The following is a 19,245-nucleotide window of genomic DNA, read 5'->3' as shown; positions in this document are numbered from 1 at the left end:
AATCACACGGTTGGAACACGTGTTGGGGTTGAGGGGAGGATTACTGAGTTTAGGTGCTTTGGGAGTGGGGATAGATCTCAGACACGAATTTGCTTACCAACAATTGGCACATTATGTTAGGACCCTCAATCAAGATCAGTTGAATAGTGGACATGGGAGGAAGTTTAGAGAGTTCTTTAAGGCAGTGCCAGGGGACCGACTCACTATTTCGGGTATATATAGGATTCTATGGGAGGTAGGGCCTGACAAAGATGTGAGGGCAGTCGAGGCGCATTGGGCGCGAGATCTGCAGAGATCCAACTTGGAATTAGATTACAGGAAATTAGTGTCCCGTATTCCGACGGTATCAGTCAATGCTAATCTTAGAGAATGCCAATATAGAATTTTGTACAGAGCTTATATGTCTAAAGTGCAGGTATTTAAGATGGGGGGGGTGTCAGACCCTCTTTGCTCCAAGTGCAGGCGGAAGGAGGGGACATTCTTTCATTGTCTCTGGGACTGTCCTTTAATACAAGCCTACTGGAAGAAGATTTTTAAGTATTTAGAAGGGTTGTTGAAATCTAGGATTCCTCTTTCTTCATCGGGGATCTTATTGGACAAATTTGAACTATTTGGTTTCCAAAAGAGAGGCAATAGCCAATTCATACGTAAAGCTTGCACTTTGGGGAAGAAGTTGATCATGAATAGGTGGTTGAGTGCGGATCCCCCTGATTTTTGGTACTGGAGAAATCAGCTACATGATCTTTTGCTGCATGAGCGGTGGGCGGTGGGACCCTCTCCGAAGACAAGAGTGGGATTTTTGAGAATCTGGCGACCTTATATACAATCTTTGTCTGTTCGGGCGCGTAGTTTAGTATTAAATGGTATGTGAGGGCGGGGAGAGGGAGCGGATTAGGAGGAAGAGTGGGGTTTGTTTGTTTTTTTTTTTCTTTTCTTTTCCCTTTTCTTTTCTCCTTTGGGAAGGGGGGGGGGGTTGGATAGAAGTAAGGAGAGGGGGGGAGAGGGAGTTTAGATGGTGGGATAGGATACCTGGTTAGGAAATTCAGTTCTTGGTTCCCAGACTTATATGGGTGGGCTCGATATTCTAAGAAGCAATAGTAATATCAACATTGTATAATATGAGATTCTAATTGAAATTAATATTTTAGGTAATCATTTTACAAAATATGCATCCATGTGGGCTCTGGAGATACTGATTTGAGAGAGGGGGAGGAGAGAATCCTACAAGGCATTGATGAAACACGCTCTTGATTACTCACATGAGAAGGCTAAGTTGTTAAACTAATTGCTTGTAGAATTTTAGAAGCTATGTTAGTCGAGTCATGTTGTTAATAGGATTTCTTTTTCTCCTCATTTAATAATACAAATGTAAGTCTATTGGTTATGGCACAATGTCGGGAGGGGAGGGAGGGAGAAAATGATAAAATATTGATGATACAGTTCTGGATATGTATATAAGTATGCTGTCTTATTTCAAATGTCATATTTCATGGTTAAATTATATAATCTTGAATCATCAATAAAAACTGTTAAAAACAAAAGTGTATTTTCCCTTTAAACAGAACTTAGCGTACTTTCCCTTCAAAACCGGCTTTCTCCTTCTTTCCTCTGCCTTGGTTTCCAGCAATCACATCTGTATCTCCCTCTCACATGCCCGATGATACTCTTTAATTTATTTTTAGTATAATGGGTAATTGATGGCACATGTACTTTCTTATGTGTATTTGCATAGCCCCCCATTTCTCATCATTTTAATATTTTGATTTAATACTTCGTGATTTCAGTTTTGAACTGTAATGGTGTGAGTTACTTTTTGGATTTGTTACATTTCTTTTGCCCTGTAGAGATACATGTCTTACTAATCCGCAGTATGCTTGATACGCATTTATTTCCGGTTGAACGATTAACCGATAGCATTTCAGGATGCCCGCTGCATATTTTACCACATGTTTTGTTTTGCCGTTAAGAAGCTGCTGTTTTTCCCCTTTTTAAATGTTATCATATTGTGCTGCTGTTCTATGAAAAAGGGTGTATTGCATTCAATCTAGTTTCCTGCTATATTTCTCTATATGCATTATGTTCTTTATTTTTAATAGACACAAGCTCTTTCTTGCAAAAACTTTTGTGCTCGAATACTCTTACGTTTCACTTTCATGATGGCAGCGCTGGTTCGCTGCACACCTATAATCTGTACATTTTCATAGCACTCATCTACAACTCGTTTTACTTTAATAAAATCAGTCTATATATTTATCTTTAATTTTTTTCCTCCGATACAAAGGATGTCAGCCATACAAGAAAATATTATACTGTTTACTTAATGATCTACCATGCCTGTCCATCAATCTCTAAACCCCGCTTCAGTGAATGTCACGTATCTCTCAGACTTTTTCTGCTTTGCTCGTTTTGCATGATTGATTTCGTACTGCTTGCCCAAGCTCCCTTACTGTCAACTGTTTCGCTCTATTGCTTTACAGTTTTCCTTTCATTGTCTGATGTGTGGCAAGTGTATCATCTAGTGTATAGTGAATGTACCTTACCCGAAGAGCGTACATGTGTTTTTTTTTTTCCTTTTTACTTGCTATCTCTGGAATAGGTTTCAGGGATTCTTTCTAAGAACATGCCATATTTTTTTTTATTTTATTTCTCTCTTTTTTTTTCCTTTCTTTTTTTATTTTTATTATTATTTCTTTTACCAGTGTCACGCTATAACTATTGGCTTTGATATCGATGCCTGGGGCTTACACCCATTGGAGGTGATCCTTCAATGGATGACGGTATCTCAATTAGTAGGAGCAGACTTCCATTCCATTTTCGGAGTGGCCTGCGGATTCGGCATTATTGCCCACATATGAGTTACCTAGTACAGATGAGCGTGGGGGCAATATAGAGACGTCTGACGCCTTTCATTGCGAGTTTAGACTAGTTGACGAGGGCTACTTAATATTTTTGGAACTGTTAGTGGTAGACGAGACGACTCCTAACCTTTTCAATGTTTTAGGAAGGTTAGTGGTAGAAGAGCAGACTCCTAACCAGGTTAGTGGTAGAAGAGAAGACTCCTAACCATAAATTTTTGAATGGTTTATAAGGTAAGATTTTGACAGAGAGTTGGAGTCATCCCCAACACTTCTCGGACGGCAGCGCTCTGTGCCATTGAATCCAGAATCTGTTTGATGTCTGTACTTGATTGGAAAACTTGGTAAGAATAAAGTCTTCTTTCTGAAATCTATCTCTGTCTTTATTCCCAATAATTCTTTACCTGTCATTCTAACTTAAAACTAAGCCACATACGATTAACACACACTTTTTACACTAGTTTTTATAGATTTCTAATACCATATATATGGGAACATAAATGGGCAAAGATATACTTAGATCCAGATAGACAGAAGGTCAGGGTCATGGACATTATCCTAGACTTACGCCTTCTGGTATCTATACAACAAAAATATCACCGTGATGGAATATCAGAAAGATTTAGGCAGGCAGTCCTACACATAGTGGAAGCGCAGACCCTTTGTCCCTAGAGAAGGATATTAATAGGGCGCAAAGAGGGCCTTTAAAATTTACAATACGTACTCTCTCACACTCTGTCTCACACACACTCTCTCACACACAGTGTATCTGTGTGAAACACACTCTCTCTCACAGTCACTGTGTCTCACATATGCACTCACACACACTCTCATTCTCACACATACACTCGCACATTCACTCTCTCACACACTCACTCTCAAACATACACACTCCCAGGAAAACCTTGCTAGCGCCTGTTTCATTTGTGTCAGAAACGGGCCTTATTTACTAGTAAATAAATAAACATTTGAAATGTGACCTATTTGTGATGTGCAGTCATCTTCTGGTACTTCACAGTACAAAGTTTTAGCTCTTACCTATTACTGCCCTTTTGAAAGTTGAGATTGTAGTAGAAAAAGATTTCCTATCCCTTCCAAATGGCTAGGTTCTTAGGGTTATCATAGAAGCCTATGAAATACGACTCTATTAGCTTCTGAAAAGGATATTTTTCTGTTGTAGAAGCAGAATGTCTCATTCCTTCTCTTGGTTCATGCAGGCAGATCTGTGCCACCATAGGAGATGGGCAGGATTTAAATTCTCAGTACTTCCTGGTGCCCAAAAGAAACTTGGGAGTTTGACCTTTCATACATCTTAAGGACCTGATTCTCTTCCTAGTAGTTGGGGAATAATCTCCAGTAGTGGAGATTAAGACCAGTGCCAGGCAGACTTCTACAGTTTGTACCCCAAAAATGGCAAGCACAGATGAAGATGAAGTATGCATATGTTAGCATCATACCACACGCCATGAGTTTATCTTGTTGGGCAGACTGGATGGACTGTGCAGGCCTTTAGCTGCCATTATCTACTATATTACTATGTAATATAGGCAACCTTCTAAATTAAGGGTATTTCATTGTACTCGCTGGTCTTCAAAAGGTTTATCTCTAAATTAAAAAATAAAAAAATTCAAGGCATATGATGTATATTGAATTTATTCTCCGAGGACAAGCAGGCTGCTTGTTCTCACTGATGGGTGACGTCCACGGCAGCCCCTCCAATCGGAAACTTCTCTAGCAAAGTCCTTTGCTAGTCCTCGCGCGCCCGCGCGCACCGCGCATGCGCGGCCGTCTTCCCGCCCGAAACCGGCTCGAGCCGGCCAGTCTTCTTTTGTCCGCACTCGGTACGGTCGTGTTTCGCCGTGTCGAGCCCCGGAAAGTCGACCTCGCGCGTCCAAATTTATTTTTGACGTGTTTTTTCTTCGGAAAAAGTCTTTAAAGTGTCGGGAAGTTCTTCGGAAACCCCCCCCCCCGGGTTTCAGACCAACCCCTTCCCGTACTTCCAGCTTTTTGCCCCGATAAGTTTTCTTTCGTCGTCGGGGTAGGCCTCTTTTCGGCCTCGGTCGAGATTTTCTCCCTTCTAAATTTTTTGGTGCTCTTTTTCCGTCATTTCGGATTTTGATTTCGCCGGCGTGATTTTTCCGCCCATGACATCGAAGCCTTCCAGCGGCTTCAAGAAGTGCACCCAGTGCGCCCGGGTAATCTCGCTCACTGATGGACACTCGTCGTGTCTTCAGTGTCTGGGGGCCGAGCACCGCCCTCAGAACTGTAGTCTGTGTTCCCTGCTTCAAAGGCGGACTCAGGTAGCGAGATTAGCCCAGTGGAACGTGTTGTTCTCTGGCTCTTCGTCGGCATCGGCACCGGGATCTTCGAGTGCATCGACGTCGTCAGCGTCCAGACCATCTTCCTCGGCCGCCACTGTATCGAGTGCATCGAGGCATCGGGCCTCTGCATCGGCGCCAAGGTATCGGGCGACTGCATCGACGTCGGTGGTACCGGGACCTCGTCTGCTGATGTCGTCGGACGGTGGTGCATCGTCAGGAGTGCAGGTGAGGGCTGTCCATTCCCCTGCTGGTGGCGGTGAGCCTTCGGGTGGGTCTCCTACCCTGAGGGCTCCTGCGGTACAGCCCCCCCGAGACCGACCTCCTTCGGCCTCGGCCCCGAGGAAGCGACGGCTGGATTCTACGTCCTCCTCGTCGGTGCCGGGGAGCTCCGGTGACATGCTTCGGAAGAAGTCGAAGAAGCATCGACACCGGTCGCCTCCCCGCGTCGGCACCGAGAGCTCTGGGTCGCCGAGGGAGTCGGCACCCAGCAGGCATCGGCACCGAGAGGACCGCTCACCCTCTGTTCAGGAGGTGTCGATGCGCTCCACTCTGGACAGCCCGGAACAGCCTCCTCGCCCAGAACAGGTTCTGATGTCGACGCCTGCATCGACCTCTTTGCCTTTCTCTGCAGCCGCTCTGAACGAGAGCCTCCGGGCCGTTCTCCCAGAGATTCTGGGAGAGCTGTTGCGCCCTTCCCCTCCGGTACCGGCGGTGCTTGCGCCTCCGGTACCGTCGAGCGTGGCGCCGGCTGGCCCATCGCCCGGGGTGAGGTCCCCGACGTCGGTACCGCGTGCGGTGCCGACTGTGGCCACCTCCCAGGAGGGCTCCCCGACTACGTCGGCGGAGGGAGCTTCGCCGATGCGGGCGAGGGAGTCTACCTCTCGACGCCCCCATCGTGGACGTGGCTCCACGGAGTCGAGCCGGGCGAGGTTGCAGACACAGGTTCGTGAACTTGTGTCTGACACCGAGGGTGAGGCCTCGTGGGAGGAAGAGGAAGACCCCAGATATTTCTCTGACGAGGAGTCTGAGGGTCTTCCTTCTGATCCTACTCCCTCTCCTGAAAGGCAGCTTTCTCCTCCTGAGAGTCTGTCTTTCGCTTCCTTTGTCCGGGAGATGTCTACGGCCATCCCCTTCCCGGTGGTTGTGGAGGACGAGCCCAGGGCTGAAATGTTTGAGCTCCTGGACTATCCTTCTCCACCTAAGGAAGCGTCCACTGTTCCCTTGCACCATGTCCTAAAAAAGACATTGCTTGCGAACTGGACCAAGCCACTAAGTAATCCCCACATTCCCAAGAAGATCGAGTCCCAGTACCGGATCCATGGGGACCCAGAGCTGATGCGCACCCAGTTGCCTCATGACTCTGGAGTTGTGGATTTGGCCCTAAAGAAGGCTAAGAGTTCTAGGGAGCATGCTTCGGCGCCCCCGGGCAAAGACCCTAGAACCTTAGACTCCTTTGGGAGGAAGGCCTACCATTCTTCTATGCTCGTGGCCAAAATTCAGTCGTACCAGCTCTACACGAGCATACACATGCGGAACAATGTGCGGCAGTTGGCGGGCTTGGTTGATGCTCTTCCCCCTGAGCAGGCCAAGCCTTTTCAGGAGGTGGTCAGGCAGCTGAAGGCGTGCAGAAAATTCCTGGCCAGAGGGGTGTATGACACCTTTGATGTTGCGTCCAGGGCCGCTGCTTAAGGTGTGGTGATGCGCAGGCTCTCATGGCTGCGTGCCGCCGACCTGGAGAATAGACTCCAGCAGCGGATTGCGGACTCGCCTTGCCGTGCGGATAACATTTTTGGAGAGAAGGTCGAACAGGTGGTAGAGCATCTCCACCAGCGGGACACCGCATTCGACAAGTTCTCCCGCCGGCAGCCTTCAGCATCTACCTCTACAGGTAGAAGATTTTTTGGGGGAAGGAAGACTGTTCCCTATGCTTCTGGTAAGCGTAGGTACAATCCTCCTTCTCGACAGCCTGCGGCCCAGGCTAAGCCCCAGCGCGCTCGCTCTCGTCAGCAGCGTGCGCCTCAGCAAGGCCCCGCGGCTCCCCAGCAAAAGCAAGGGGCGAGCTTTTGACTGGCTCCAGCAGAGCATAGCCGACATCCAAGTGTCAGTGCCGGGCGACCTGCCAGTCGGGGGGAGGTTGAAAGCTTTTCACCAAAGGTGGCCTCTCATAACCTCCGACCAGTGGGTTCTTCAAATAGTCCGGCAAGGATACACCCTCAATTTGGCCTCCAAACCTCCAAATTGTCCACCGGGAGCTCAGTCTTACAGCTTCCAGCACAGGCAGGTACTTGCAGAGGAACTCTCCGCCCTTCTCAGCGCCAATCCGGTCGAGCCCGTGCCATCCGGGCAAGAAGGGCTGGGATTCTATTCCAGGTACTTCCTTGTGGAAAAGAAAACAGGGGGGATGCGTCCCATCCTAGACCTAAGGGCCCTGAACAAATATCTCGTAAAAGAAAAGTTCAGGATGCTTTCCCTGGGCACCCTTCTCCCCATGATTCAGCAAAACGATTGGCTATGCTCTCTGGACTTGAAGGATGCCTACACACACATCCCGATACTGCCAGCTCACAGACAGTATCTGCGATTTCAGTTGGGCACACGCCACTTCCAGTACTGTGTGCTACCCTTTGGGCTCGCCTCTGCGCCCAGGGTGTTCACAAAGTGCCTAGCTGTGGTAGCAGCGGCACTTCGCAGGCTGGGGGTGCACGTGTTCCCATATCTCGACGATTGGCTGGTGAAGAACACATCCGAGGCCGGAGCCCTGCAGTCCATGCAGATGACTATTCGCCTCCTGGAGCTACTGGGGTTTGTGATAAATTATCCAAAGTCCCATCTTCTCCCAGTGCAGAAACTCGAATTCATAGGAGCTCTGCTGGATTCTCGGACGGCTCGCGCCTATCTCCCAGAGGCGAGGGCCAACAACTTGTTGTCCCTCGTCTCGCGGGTGTGAGCGTCCCAGCAGATCACAGCTCGGCAGATGTTGAGATTGCTGGGCCACATGGCCTCCACAGTTCATGTGACTCCCATGGCCCGTCTTCACATGAGATCTGCTCAATGGACCCTAGCTTCCCAGTGGTTTCAGGCTGCTGGGGATCTAGAAGACGTGATCCACCTGTCCACGAGTTTTCTCAAATCCCTGTATTGGTGGACGATTTGGTCCAATTTGACTCTGGGACGTCCTTTCCAAATTCCTCAGCCACAAAAAGTGCTGACAACGAATGCGTCTCTCCTGGGATGGGGAGCTCATGTCGATGGGCTTCACACCCAAGGAAGCTGGTCCCTCCAGGAACGCGGTCTACAGATCAATCTCCTGGAGTTGCGAGCGATCTGGAACGCTCTAAAGGCTTTCAGAGATCGGCTGTCCCATCAAATTATCCAAATTCAGACAGACAACCAGGTTGCCATGTACTATGTCAACAAGCAGGGGGGCACCGGATCTCGCCCCCTGTGTCAGGAAGCCGTCAGCATGTGGCTCTGGGCTCGCCGTCTCGGCATGGTGCTCCAAGCCACATATCTGGCAGGCGTAAACAACAGTCTGGCCGACAGACTGAGCCGGATTATGCAACCTCACGAGTGGTCGCTCAACTCCAGAGTGGTGCGCCAGATCTTCCAAGCGTGGGGCACCCCCTTGGTGGATCTCTTCGCATCTCGAGTGAACCACAAAGTCCCTCAGTTCTGTTCCAGGCTTCAGGCCCCCGGCAGACTGGCATCGGATGCCTTCCTCCTGGATTGGGGGGAGGGCCTGCTGTATGCTTATCCTCCCATTCCTCTGGTGGGGAAGACTTTGTTGAAACTCAAGCAAGACCGAGGCACCATGATTCTGATTGCTCCTTTTTGGCCGCGTCAGATCTGGTTCCCTCTTCTTCTGGAGTTATCCTCCGAAGAACCGTGGAGATTGGAGTGTTTTCCGACCCTCATCACGCAGGACGAAGGGGCTCTTCTGCATCCCAGCCTCCGGTCCCTGGCTCTCACGGCCTGGATGTTGAGAGCGTAGACTTTGCCTCTTTGGGTCTGTCAGAGGGTGTCTCCCGCGTCTTGCTTGCTTCCAGGAAAGATTCCACTAAGAGGAGTTACTTCTTTCTGTGGAGGAGGTTTGCCGTCTGGTGTGACAGCAAGGCCCTAGCTCCTCGCTCTTGTCCTACACAGACCCTGCTTGAATACCTTCTGCACTTGTCTGAGTCTGGTCTCAAGACCAACTCTGTAAGAGTTCACCTTAGCGCAATCAGTGCATACCATTACCATGTGGAAGGTAAGCCGATCTCAGGACAGCCTTTAGTTGTTCGCTTCATGAGAGGTTTGCTTTTGTCAAAGCCCCCTGTCAAGCCTCCTACAGTGTCATGGGATCTCAATGTCGTTCTCACCCAGCTGATGAAACCTCCTTTTGAGCCACTGAACTCCTGCCATCTGAGGTACTTGACCTGGAAGGTCATTTTCTTGGTGGCAGTTACTTCAGCTCGTAGAGACAGTGAGCTTCAGGCCCTGGTAGCCCAGGCCCCTTACACCAAATTTCATCATAACAGAGTAGTCCTCCGCACTCACCCTAAGTTCTTGCCAAAGGTCGTGTCGGAGTTCCATCTGAACCAGTCAATTGTCTTGCCAACATTCTTTCCCCGTCCTCATTCCTGCCCTGCTGAACGTCAGCTGCACACATTGGACTGCAAGAGAGCATTGGCCTTCTATCTGGAGCGGACACAGCCCCACAGACAGTCCGCCCAATTGTTTGTTTCTTTTGATCCCAATAGGATGGGAGTGGCTGTAGGGAAACGCACCATATCCAATTGGCTAGCAGATTGCATTTCCTTCACTTACGCCCAGGCGGGGCTGGCTCTTGAGGGTCATGTCACGGCTCATAATGTTAGAGCCATGGCTGCGTCGGTAGCCCACTTGAAGTCAGCCTCCATTGAAGAAATTTGCAAAGCTGCGACGTGGTCATCTGTCCACACATTCACATCTCATTACTGCCTGCAGCAGGATACCCGACGCGACAGTCGGTTCGGGCAGTCAGTTCTTCAGAACCTGTTTGGGCTTTAGGATCCAACTCCACCCCCCGAGGGCCCTGTTTGTTCTGTTCCAGGCTACACTCTCAGTTAGTTGGTAAATTTTTTAGGTCAATCTCAGTTATGTCCTCGCCGTTGCGAGGTCCAATTGACCATGGTTGTTGTTTTGAGTGAGCCTGGGGGCTAGGGATACCCCATCAGTGAGAACAAGCAGCCTGCTTGTCCTCGGAGAAAGCGAATGCTACATACCTGTAGAAGGTATTCTCCGAGGACAGCAGGCTGATTGTTCTCACAAACCCGCCCGCCTCCCCTTTGGAGTTGTGTCTTCCCTTGAAGTGTATTGTCTTGCTACATACTGGACTGGCCGGCTCGAGCCGGTTTCGGGCGGGAAGACGGCCGCGCATGCGCGCGGGCGCGCGAGGACTAGCAAAGGACTTTGCTAGAGAAGTTTCCGATTGGAGGGGCTGCCGTGGACGTCACCCATCAGTGAGAACAATCAGCCTGCTGTCCTCGGAGAATACCTTCTACAGGTATGTAGCATTCGCTTTATGGTGACTTGTCTTCTGACCTGATTGTGCTGTTGTGAGTGCATGCATGCACTATTGATTAAGATCAGACATAGTGTAGGGTTATCGGTGAACAACATTTTGTCACAGACTGTCCTTCCCAACTTAGTAAAGGTGAGCATAGCTCCTGGAGATTAGATACATTGTTAGTCCAGTAAAATGGTATTGCTACAATTTTTGCTTACTCTTCTTTCTATATGTTCAAGTGGATTAAAACAGCAACATAATATTTTGCTGAAAACATTTTAAAGTAACTTATTACACTAGTAAATTGGTGCAGAAATGCTTTTCTCTAGCAGTATATAGTAAATATTTTTATTCCCTTTTTGAAAGCTCGAGATGCTGCTGTTCAGAGGATTGAGGCTATTATTAAAGAACAGTTTGCAACTGAAATGAAGAACAAGGAACATGAGATTGAAGTGATTGATCAGGTTGGTAGTGAGGTGACTTTGCAACAAGTTGATAAACTAAAATATGCTATTTTAGTCTTCCTCAATTACATTATCCTTTTTATTTTTACTATTAGAGACTGATTGAGGCAAGAAGGATGATGGATAAACTGCGTGCCTGTATTGTGGCTAATTATTACGCTTCCACGGGCCTTCTTAAAGTTCCTGAGGTAATGTAATTAGATGCTTTAAAAAAAAATTATAACCATTATTTCATAATTACCAAGATTATGTCTTGTACAGGAAAACTGATACTGTTAGGTATTTTATTTGTATTTCCTAACAAAAAATACCATAAACACAGATCAACAGATCTGGTCAAGCCCACATTGTGTGGAGCAGAGCTAATGAAAATTGCTGGAAAAAATTTGCAAAAAGATCAGCAATGCAGAACTGTATGATTTATTAGTCACCATCAGAAACACGAACTATGGGGGGGGGTAAGCGGACCCCAGAGGCCTCTTAGAGGCCATGAAAGTAGTCAAATGAGCTGGATTGAAAAATATATACCTAGCAGATTGATATTTAATGACACAATTGTAGGGAACCTTAAGGAAAAAAAAACCCAGTGCTTTCAGCTGTTTTACTCCTGGTCTCAACAGAAGAAATTGCTTTCTTCTCCTTTTAGTCTCTCTCAGAACATCTGGGAATACATTGATTCATAAATAATTAATCCTAATGTCTAAAATAAATATCCAAAGCAACCATTTTTTAAATAAGAATTATGCAAAAGTAAACAGCATAGTAGAGGAAACATTTTTGGGATCAGAGCGTTCCAGAATGTCTGTCTCATGTGCCCATTTCAACAGGTATATTTCCCTGGTTTTGTGGACTCTGTATTTTCCAAGTAGGTAAATAGTATGCAGATACAATAGATGGAACCAAGTTTGAAGAAATTCCAAAAACCTGAACTGCATGTCTTCTAACTTCCTTACCATCTGCAGCAGATGAATCCAGAGACTGGTGGGTTATGCCCATCTACCAGCAGGTGGAGATAGAGATCACTATACTGAACTCAGTATTATAGGTTGGTGAGCAAATTAGAGAGCTGCATTTAGAATTATAGAAGTGGGTGTAGTGGTAAATACAATAAGACTGCTTAACTCTTTCAATATTGGAGCCAGAATTTGGGAGCAAGTTTAAAAATAAATTTTGGGGGGGTTGGGGACATGCACTGTTAAATTTTCTAGTAATCGCTTGCTTGTTTCTGTACCATATGGTGCTAGTTAAGTAATAAAGATAATGTAGGGATCAGTACAAGAAGCACCTGCATCACTTTCAGTAAGACGGTCTGAAAAAAATAATTCTGTATTGTCTGAGTAGTAATAGCTTCTATTTACCCTTTTTCTTGGGGGAGGGGGGACCCATGTGTCTTGGCAGTATAACAGAACTATTTTATAATGAAACCACAATGTAAATTGATTTGTTTTATTGTAACTGTAACACCTCTGATTTGGCAATAGCCTATCAGTGCATTGTAAGTCACTTTGCGCCTGCAAAACTGTGGGGAAAAAAGTGGGGTATAAATGTACAAAAATAAATAAATGTGGTTTCATAAGTAAAAAGCAGTCTCTAAAGTCTTGTTTTTGTTCTATTAGGATCTTTGGGTTAAACCAGTACTTGAATGTTGCTCTACTCCTTTTTTTTTATTTTTGTCCCTTGAAATTTAAAAGTGTACAGCTACCAACCCTAAACTTGCAGCCTCTTTTCAGTATTTTCAACTGTGTCCATAGGAACATAAACGTTTCTTGCAGGAGAACAATATCAGCTTTGACCCTCTGTGGTTCCTGTAATATTTTCCTGTGCTTGACTGGGGAATTAATTCCCCCAACATTCCAAGTAAGACCTTCGGTTAGATAATAGTATTTGGACCAACCAAAGCAAGATCAAAACCCCTACCTGTGAGGGAGATGTCCCAGCCATCAGTCTTTCTGCCACTCAGGCCAGGTAAGAAGTTCAGGGAAAAACAAAATCTGAAAATCAAAATTCCAGCACCACAGGAAGGTGCAACAAAACAAAAGGTTCCATTCCAAGCAATCTCTCATTCCTTTCCCCCTCTCCCAGACCTGTCCCTCAACCCCCACCCACTCTTTGTAATGGTCCTTCCAGTTGAGCCTTCAGGGGCTCCAAAGTGGGAACAAATAAAAGGGGGGGGGGTAGGGGGATTTGTTGTTAACTGTTCCTTGGCTTAATAAAGATACTTTCAAGAGCTTTCAGGACAAAACACCCCCCCCACCCAAAAAAGGACCCCCCCCCCCAGAGCATAATACATATTTCAGAACATCCCTCTCCCCCTATCAAAGCAAGCAGACATCAACGCAGATTGAGACCTGCCTGCCACGAGAGACTGAGAAAACGTGGAATCTATGGATGATCCAACTGGTTACCGGACCGAACCGGGAGAAGCCTAGCTTATGACCTTGTGGACCTGCCGTGAGAGACCAAGAACATGCTGTTGCCGAAGCACACAGCGGCCAGCGGCAGCAAAACTACATTGGGACCGCCGGGGCATCAAGGCAGACTAAGACCCCCCGGGCACAAGATCACTGGCTCAGGAACCAGCAGGACCAACGACACTGCCCCACAGAAGTCGACAGGCTGTGAAGAGTTGGAGAATACCTGAAAACGCCCTTGGATGTGCCAGGAAAGGAGATGCTCAGCTGGGAGCTGTTACAAAGAGCCGCCCATCAACCCAGGAAGTTTGACCGGGTCAGAAGTGGATTCACAACAAAGACCCTATAATCATGGGCTTCTGTCCTCCAGGCTATAAAATTCTACATTGGACCAGAAAGGGAAAAAAGGGAGGAGGCATTGCATTAATATACAAATCCCTCTTCACAATGGAAACCATTGCCGAATCTATAGCACCGCAACTTGAAATCACCTCGATCAGGATAAAGGACAAATCTCTACTTAACCACCTGTGCTGCATCATATTCTATAGACCCCCCCCCCACCCCCAGGAAACTGGCAAGCAGCTCAGACAAACCTTATAGACTTTATAGCAAACACATGTGTAGCAAACCCAAATGTAATGTTTAATAGGAGACAACCTACATCTAGAAGATCAAAACACAAACTGCACAAGAGAGTGCAGTGAATTTCTTCGGCTATGTGAATTCGAATAGCCATAAATGAACTCAACCCATATAAGAGGCCACACTCTAGACCTACTAGAATACAAATTCTCAACAGACCAGAACTTCTCAATAAAGAACCAAAGATGGATAGAAACCCCCTGGTCTGATCACTGCAGATTACATATGACCCTTTACTGGAAAGAGATGGGAACTCGCCAAACACAAAACTGAACCTCATACAAAACAAGAGGGAAGGTCGGCACAACAACATTCTAGCACTCCATGCACGAAAATCAATGGTCATCACCAACCAACTCCACAAAATTCCTTGCAGAATGAGACAATAGATGTACTACCATCCTAGACACAATAGCACCCATGTGAACCAAAACCTCACAAAAACGCAATACAGTCCCATGGTGCAATGAAGAACTGAAAGAACTAAAACCCCAATGAAGAAGACAAGAATGAACATGGAGAAAAAATAAAAATGAATCTACAATAGCCACATGGAAGGAAACACAAAAGAGGTACAAACATAAGACAAGCTAAAAGAAAGTTCTGTAAAGAACAAATAGGTCCTGGCTATAAAGACACAAGGAAATTATAAAAGTTTGTAAACAACCTACTAGACATCAAAACAATGACAATGAATGAAGATCTCCCACCAGCAAATGAACTAGCCAAAAATTTTGAAGTGAAGATTAACTTACGAAAATATCTACCTCAGGAAAATACTAACCGGGAAACCTTCATAGACGAACTAGAACCTCCCCCAGAGGAAACACCAGCGGACTGGACTTGGATAAATTTTGCCCAGCTTACTTCTGAGACAGTAGCCCAAGAGATTAGAAAGTTTGCTTCTGCTAGCTGCTTTCTAGACACATGTTCCAATTACATTATGAAATCACCTCTAACCATTTCAATGGAGAACTCACATCCCACCTAATGTTCCATGTAGGACAATTCGTACTGAATAAAGGAAGCATTCTGCTCACACACATCCCAAAATACACCAAGAAAAACAGCAACGATATCTCAAACTACAAACCAGTTGCATCCATACCACTAACGGCCAAGACGATGGAAGATATAGTGGCCAAGCAACTGACAGAATTCATCAACAAATTCTCCATATTGCATGAATCCCAGTCAGATTTCAGAGCCCACCACAGCACTGAAACAGTGCTGATCACACTTCTGGCTAAATTCAAACATGAACTCTCAATAGGCAAAAACATCCTTCTACTCCAGTTTGACATGTTGAGTGCATTTGATATAGTGGACCATCGAAACCTATAAAGAATACTTGATAAGTTAGGAATTGGAGGGAAGATACTTAACATGGTTCAAGGGATTCCTGGCCACCAGATCTTAACAAGTAAAATCAAACTCTATAATCTCTCCATCTTGGAAAGCAGAATGTGGAGTTCCACAGGGCTCATCACTCTCACCTATACTATTCAACCTTAATGATGATCCCTGTAGCCAGGTTCCTATCCAAACAAAGCTTTAATCCCTTCATAAACGTCAATGATGTTACAATCTATATCCCTTTCAAAAATAACCCATCAGAAATCTCCTCCAAAATCATAAACATGAACACCATGGAATCTTGGGCATCAGCCTTCAAGCTGAAACTGAATAGGGAAAAAACACTTCCTCATACACTCATCTCCACACAATGCACGCTTCACAACCATCAACGCCTTAGGCCCATCTCTCCCAATCTGAAAATCCTGGGAATCACCATAGACCATGGCTTATCACTCGAAAACCATGCCAAGGTCACTACAAAGAAATTGTTCCACACAATGTGGAAACTAAAAAGCATAAAACGTTACTTTCCAAGAGATGTATTCCACAACATGATCCAAACCATGTTTCTGGTCCTTGTGGAATCTACACAGGGTGCAAAGACCAAATTTTAAAGAAACTACAAACAGCACAATGTACAGCAGCTAGACTAATTTTCGGAAAAAAAACGGTTCGAAAACGCTACTTCTCCAAAAATTACACTGGCTACCAATCAAGGCAAGCATATTTTTCAAGATCTGTTCTCTAGCCTACAGAATAATCTTCAGCCTATCACCATGCTACAAGACCAGTCTAATAGATCTACCAATCGGGAATACAGCTAAATCAGCAAGATCTTATCTAACCTTCCAGTTCCCTAGATGTAAAGGCATTAAATACAAATCAACATACACTTCCAGTTTCTCATATATTTGCACCAAGCTCTGGAACACACTACTGAAAGACCTAAAATTCAAGGACAATTACCTACTCTTCCAAAAACACCTGAAAGCCCACGTTTTCAGAAAGTTCCTCTCCATTGGACCAACCTAACCAACCAGACTATTGAATAACAATAAATGAACACGACAAAGAACAGAAACTGAACTAGGCTTCGATCACCAAATTAATCTCAAACACTTAACGTTCTTACCTGACCCAAATTATCCCAAACATTTAATGTGCTTGCCTGAGACAAATATAAACCCATAAAGCCTGTCATAATCAAGACAGGCTTAAAGGCTGTTAATCTCACTGTTCTATATAATTGTACCCTTGTTCTATATAAACTGTATCCAGTCAACTTCAGACTCTTGTAAGCCACATTGAACCTACCAATTGGTGGGAAAATGTGGGATACAAATGCAGAAATAAATAAAATAAAAAATTCCATACCATACAAACGCAGACGGTTGATAAGGTGGTAACTTGAGAGATGTACAAGGTAGAAGTCCCCCACTCACAAGAGAGGAGCCACCCAGTCACAGCCATGTCAGTAACAGTAAACAAAGCAGCAGAACAGTAGAATCCTGGCCAAAAAAGATGCAACAGGTCAGTTGACTAGATACAGATGAGCAGGAAATTAAGTGGCACAGCCTGAAAGTGGCAGGCTGTCTGAGTCAGTACCACAGGAAGCCAGTTAGTCCAGAAAGAATATAGTAAGATTCCTCTGTACATTGAGCCTACAAAGTCACCAGCTCTGCCTCATGTGAAGTTTGGCAGGGAAAGTCAGGCACATGGCTGCTCAACTGATGCAACCAGGAAACAGAACAAGAACAGGATAGTATAATACACCTTAATCTACAAACTGCATTAAAATAAATATGCAAGCTGTCACACACATCCGTAGTAGTCAGACATAAACCAGCCACACGAGAATAACCCAAAGAAACACAAGGCTGAGTACCTCCTTCGAAACATATGATCCCCCTCCCCAATCACAAGCATACGAGCCCCCCAATCACAAGCACCCAGACAGTAAAACAGTAGAAGGCCAACACTAGCAGGGCCAAGTAGGCCATGAAAGGCCAACTCTAGAGATAACCAGTAAAACAGAACAGTCATGGTGCAGCAGGGCACTAGTTCCTAAACGTCAGGAATCCTGGAATCAATAAAGAGCAGTTCAGAGTTCTTTGAGCTGCGGGATCTACAAGATCCCAGCTCTGTCCTGACCAAGGACCGATGTACGGAAGCCTAATTGGCAGCAAGGATGATACCAATTCCAAGAAGAGGTAGAAATAAAAATAAGAATGTACATGAAAAGATCAAACAGCAGCAGCTTCGAAGAGTCCACTGTGCAGCCAGTAAACAATTCAAAAGAATAGAGAAGGGTTAGTGGGGTTCCTCAGAGTTCTGTGCTGTGACCACTGCTTTTTAACATATTTATAAATAACCTAGAGATGGGAGTAACTAGTGAGGTAATTAAATTTGTTCACGACACAAAGTTATTCAAAGTTGTTAAATCGCAAGAGGACTGTGAGAAATTACAACAGGACCTTACAAGACTGGGAGACTGGGCATCTAAATGGCAGATGATGTTTAATGTGAGTAAGTGCAAAGTGATGCATGCGGGAAAGAGGAACCCGAAGTCTAGCTACATAATGCAAGGTTCCACGTTAGGAGTCACAGACCAAGAAAGGGATTTATGTGTCGTTGTTGATGATACGTTGAAACCTTCTTCTCAGTGTGCTGCGGCGGCTAAGAAAGCAAATAGAATGTTAGGTATTATTGGGAAAGTATTGTAAAACAAAAATGAGGACGTTATAATGCCCTTGTATCACTCCATGGTGCGACCGCACCTTGAATATTGTGTTCATTTCTGGTCACCACATCTCAAAAAAGATATAGTGAAATTAGAAAAGATGCAGAGAAGGGTGACAAAAATGATAAAGGGGATGGGACAACTTCCCTATGAGGAAAGGCTAAAGTGGCTAGGGCTGTTCAGCATGGAGAAAAAACAGCTGAGGGGAGATATGATATAGGTCTTTAAAATAATGAGTGGAGTAAAAAGAGTAGACGTGAAGCGTCTGGGTACTCTTTCCAAAAATACTAGGAGTAGGGGGTATTCAATGAAGCTACAAAGTAGTAAATTTTAAAATGAATCAGAGAAAATATTTCTTCACTCAATGTGTAATTAAACTCTGGAATTCGTTACCAGAGAATGTGGTAAAGGCAGTTAGCTTTGCAGGGTTTAAAAAAGTTTGGACGGCTTCCTAGAGGAAATATCCATAGACCATTATTAAAATGGACTTGTGGAAAATCCACTGCTTATTTCTGGGATAAGGAGCATAAAATGTTTTGTACTTGTCTGGGATCTTGCCAGGTATTTGTGACCTGGGTTGGCCACTGTTGGAAACAGGATGCTGGGCTTGTTGGACCTTTGGTCTGTCCCAGTATGGTAATATTTATGTACTTATGTAGGCCCCACTCAAGCCTTGGAAGACTCCTTGCTTTTAGAACTAGTTGGCAGGTCAAGACATCCATAAAAAGCCTGGCAGTCTCCATTGTATCAAAAACATGGATCTGCCCTTGATGATGTATTCGGAACCAGGCGGGATATTGTAGCACAAAGCGAATTTTCGCAGCAAAAAGAGTGGTACACATTGCGGAGAAAGCCCATCTTTTAGCGACTACCCCTGCGGAATAGTCCTGGACGCAAAGCAGTCTTTTCTCTTTTGGTAAGTG

At 45.4% G+C, this 19,245-nt stretch overlaps 1 protein-coding gene across 1 annotated transcript in view; it reads left to right on the top strand.

The window, feature by feature from the left end:
• The window catches only part of YEATS2 (YEATS domain containing 2), a 1,439,149-nt gene that overhangs the window by 103,819 nt on the left and 1,316,085 nt on the right, over window positions 1-19,245 (top strand). Inside the window, 2 exon segments of the mRNA XM_030217135.1 lie at window positions 11,070-11,167; window positions 11,263-11,355. Of these exon segments, the coding sequence (XP_030072995.1) occupies window positions 11,070-11,167; window positions 11,263-11,355 (191 nt within the window).

The sequence above is a fragment of the Microcaecilia unicolor genome, chromosome 10 (genome assembly GCF_901765095.1).
Source record: "Microcaecilia unicolor chromosome 10, aMicUni1.1, whole genome shotgun sequence".
Classification (NCBI taxonomy): Eukaryota; Metazoa; Chordata; class Amphibia; order Gymnophiona; family Siphonopidae; genus Microcaecilia; species Microcaecilia unicolor.
The sequence above is the reverse complement of the archived record's forward strand: the minus strand, read 5'-3'. Positions and strand labels throughout refer to the sequence as shown.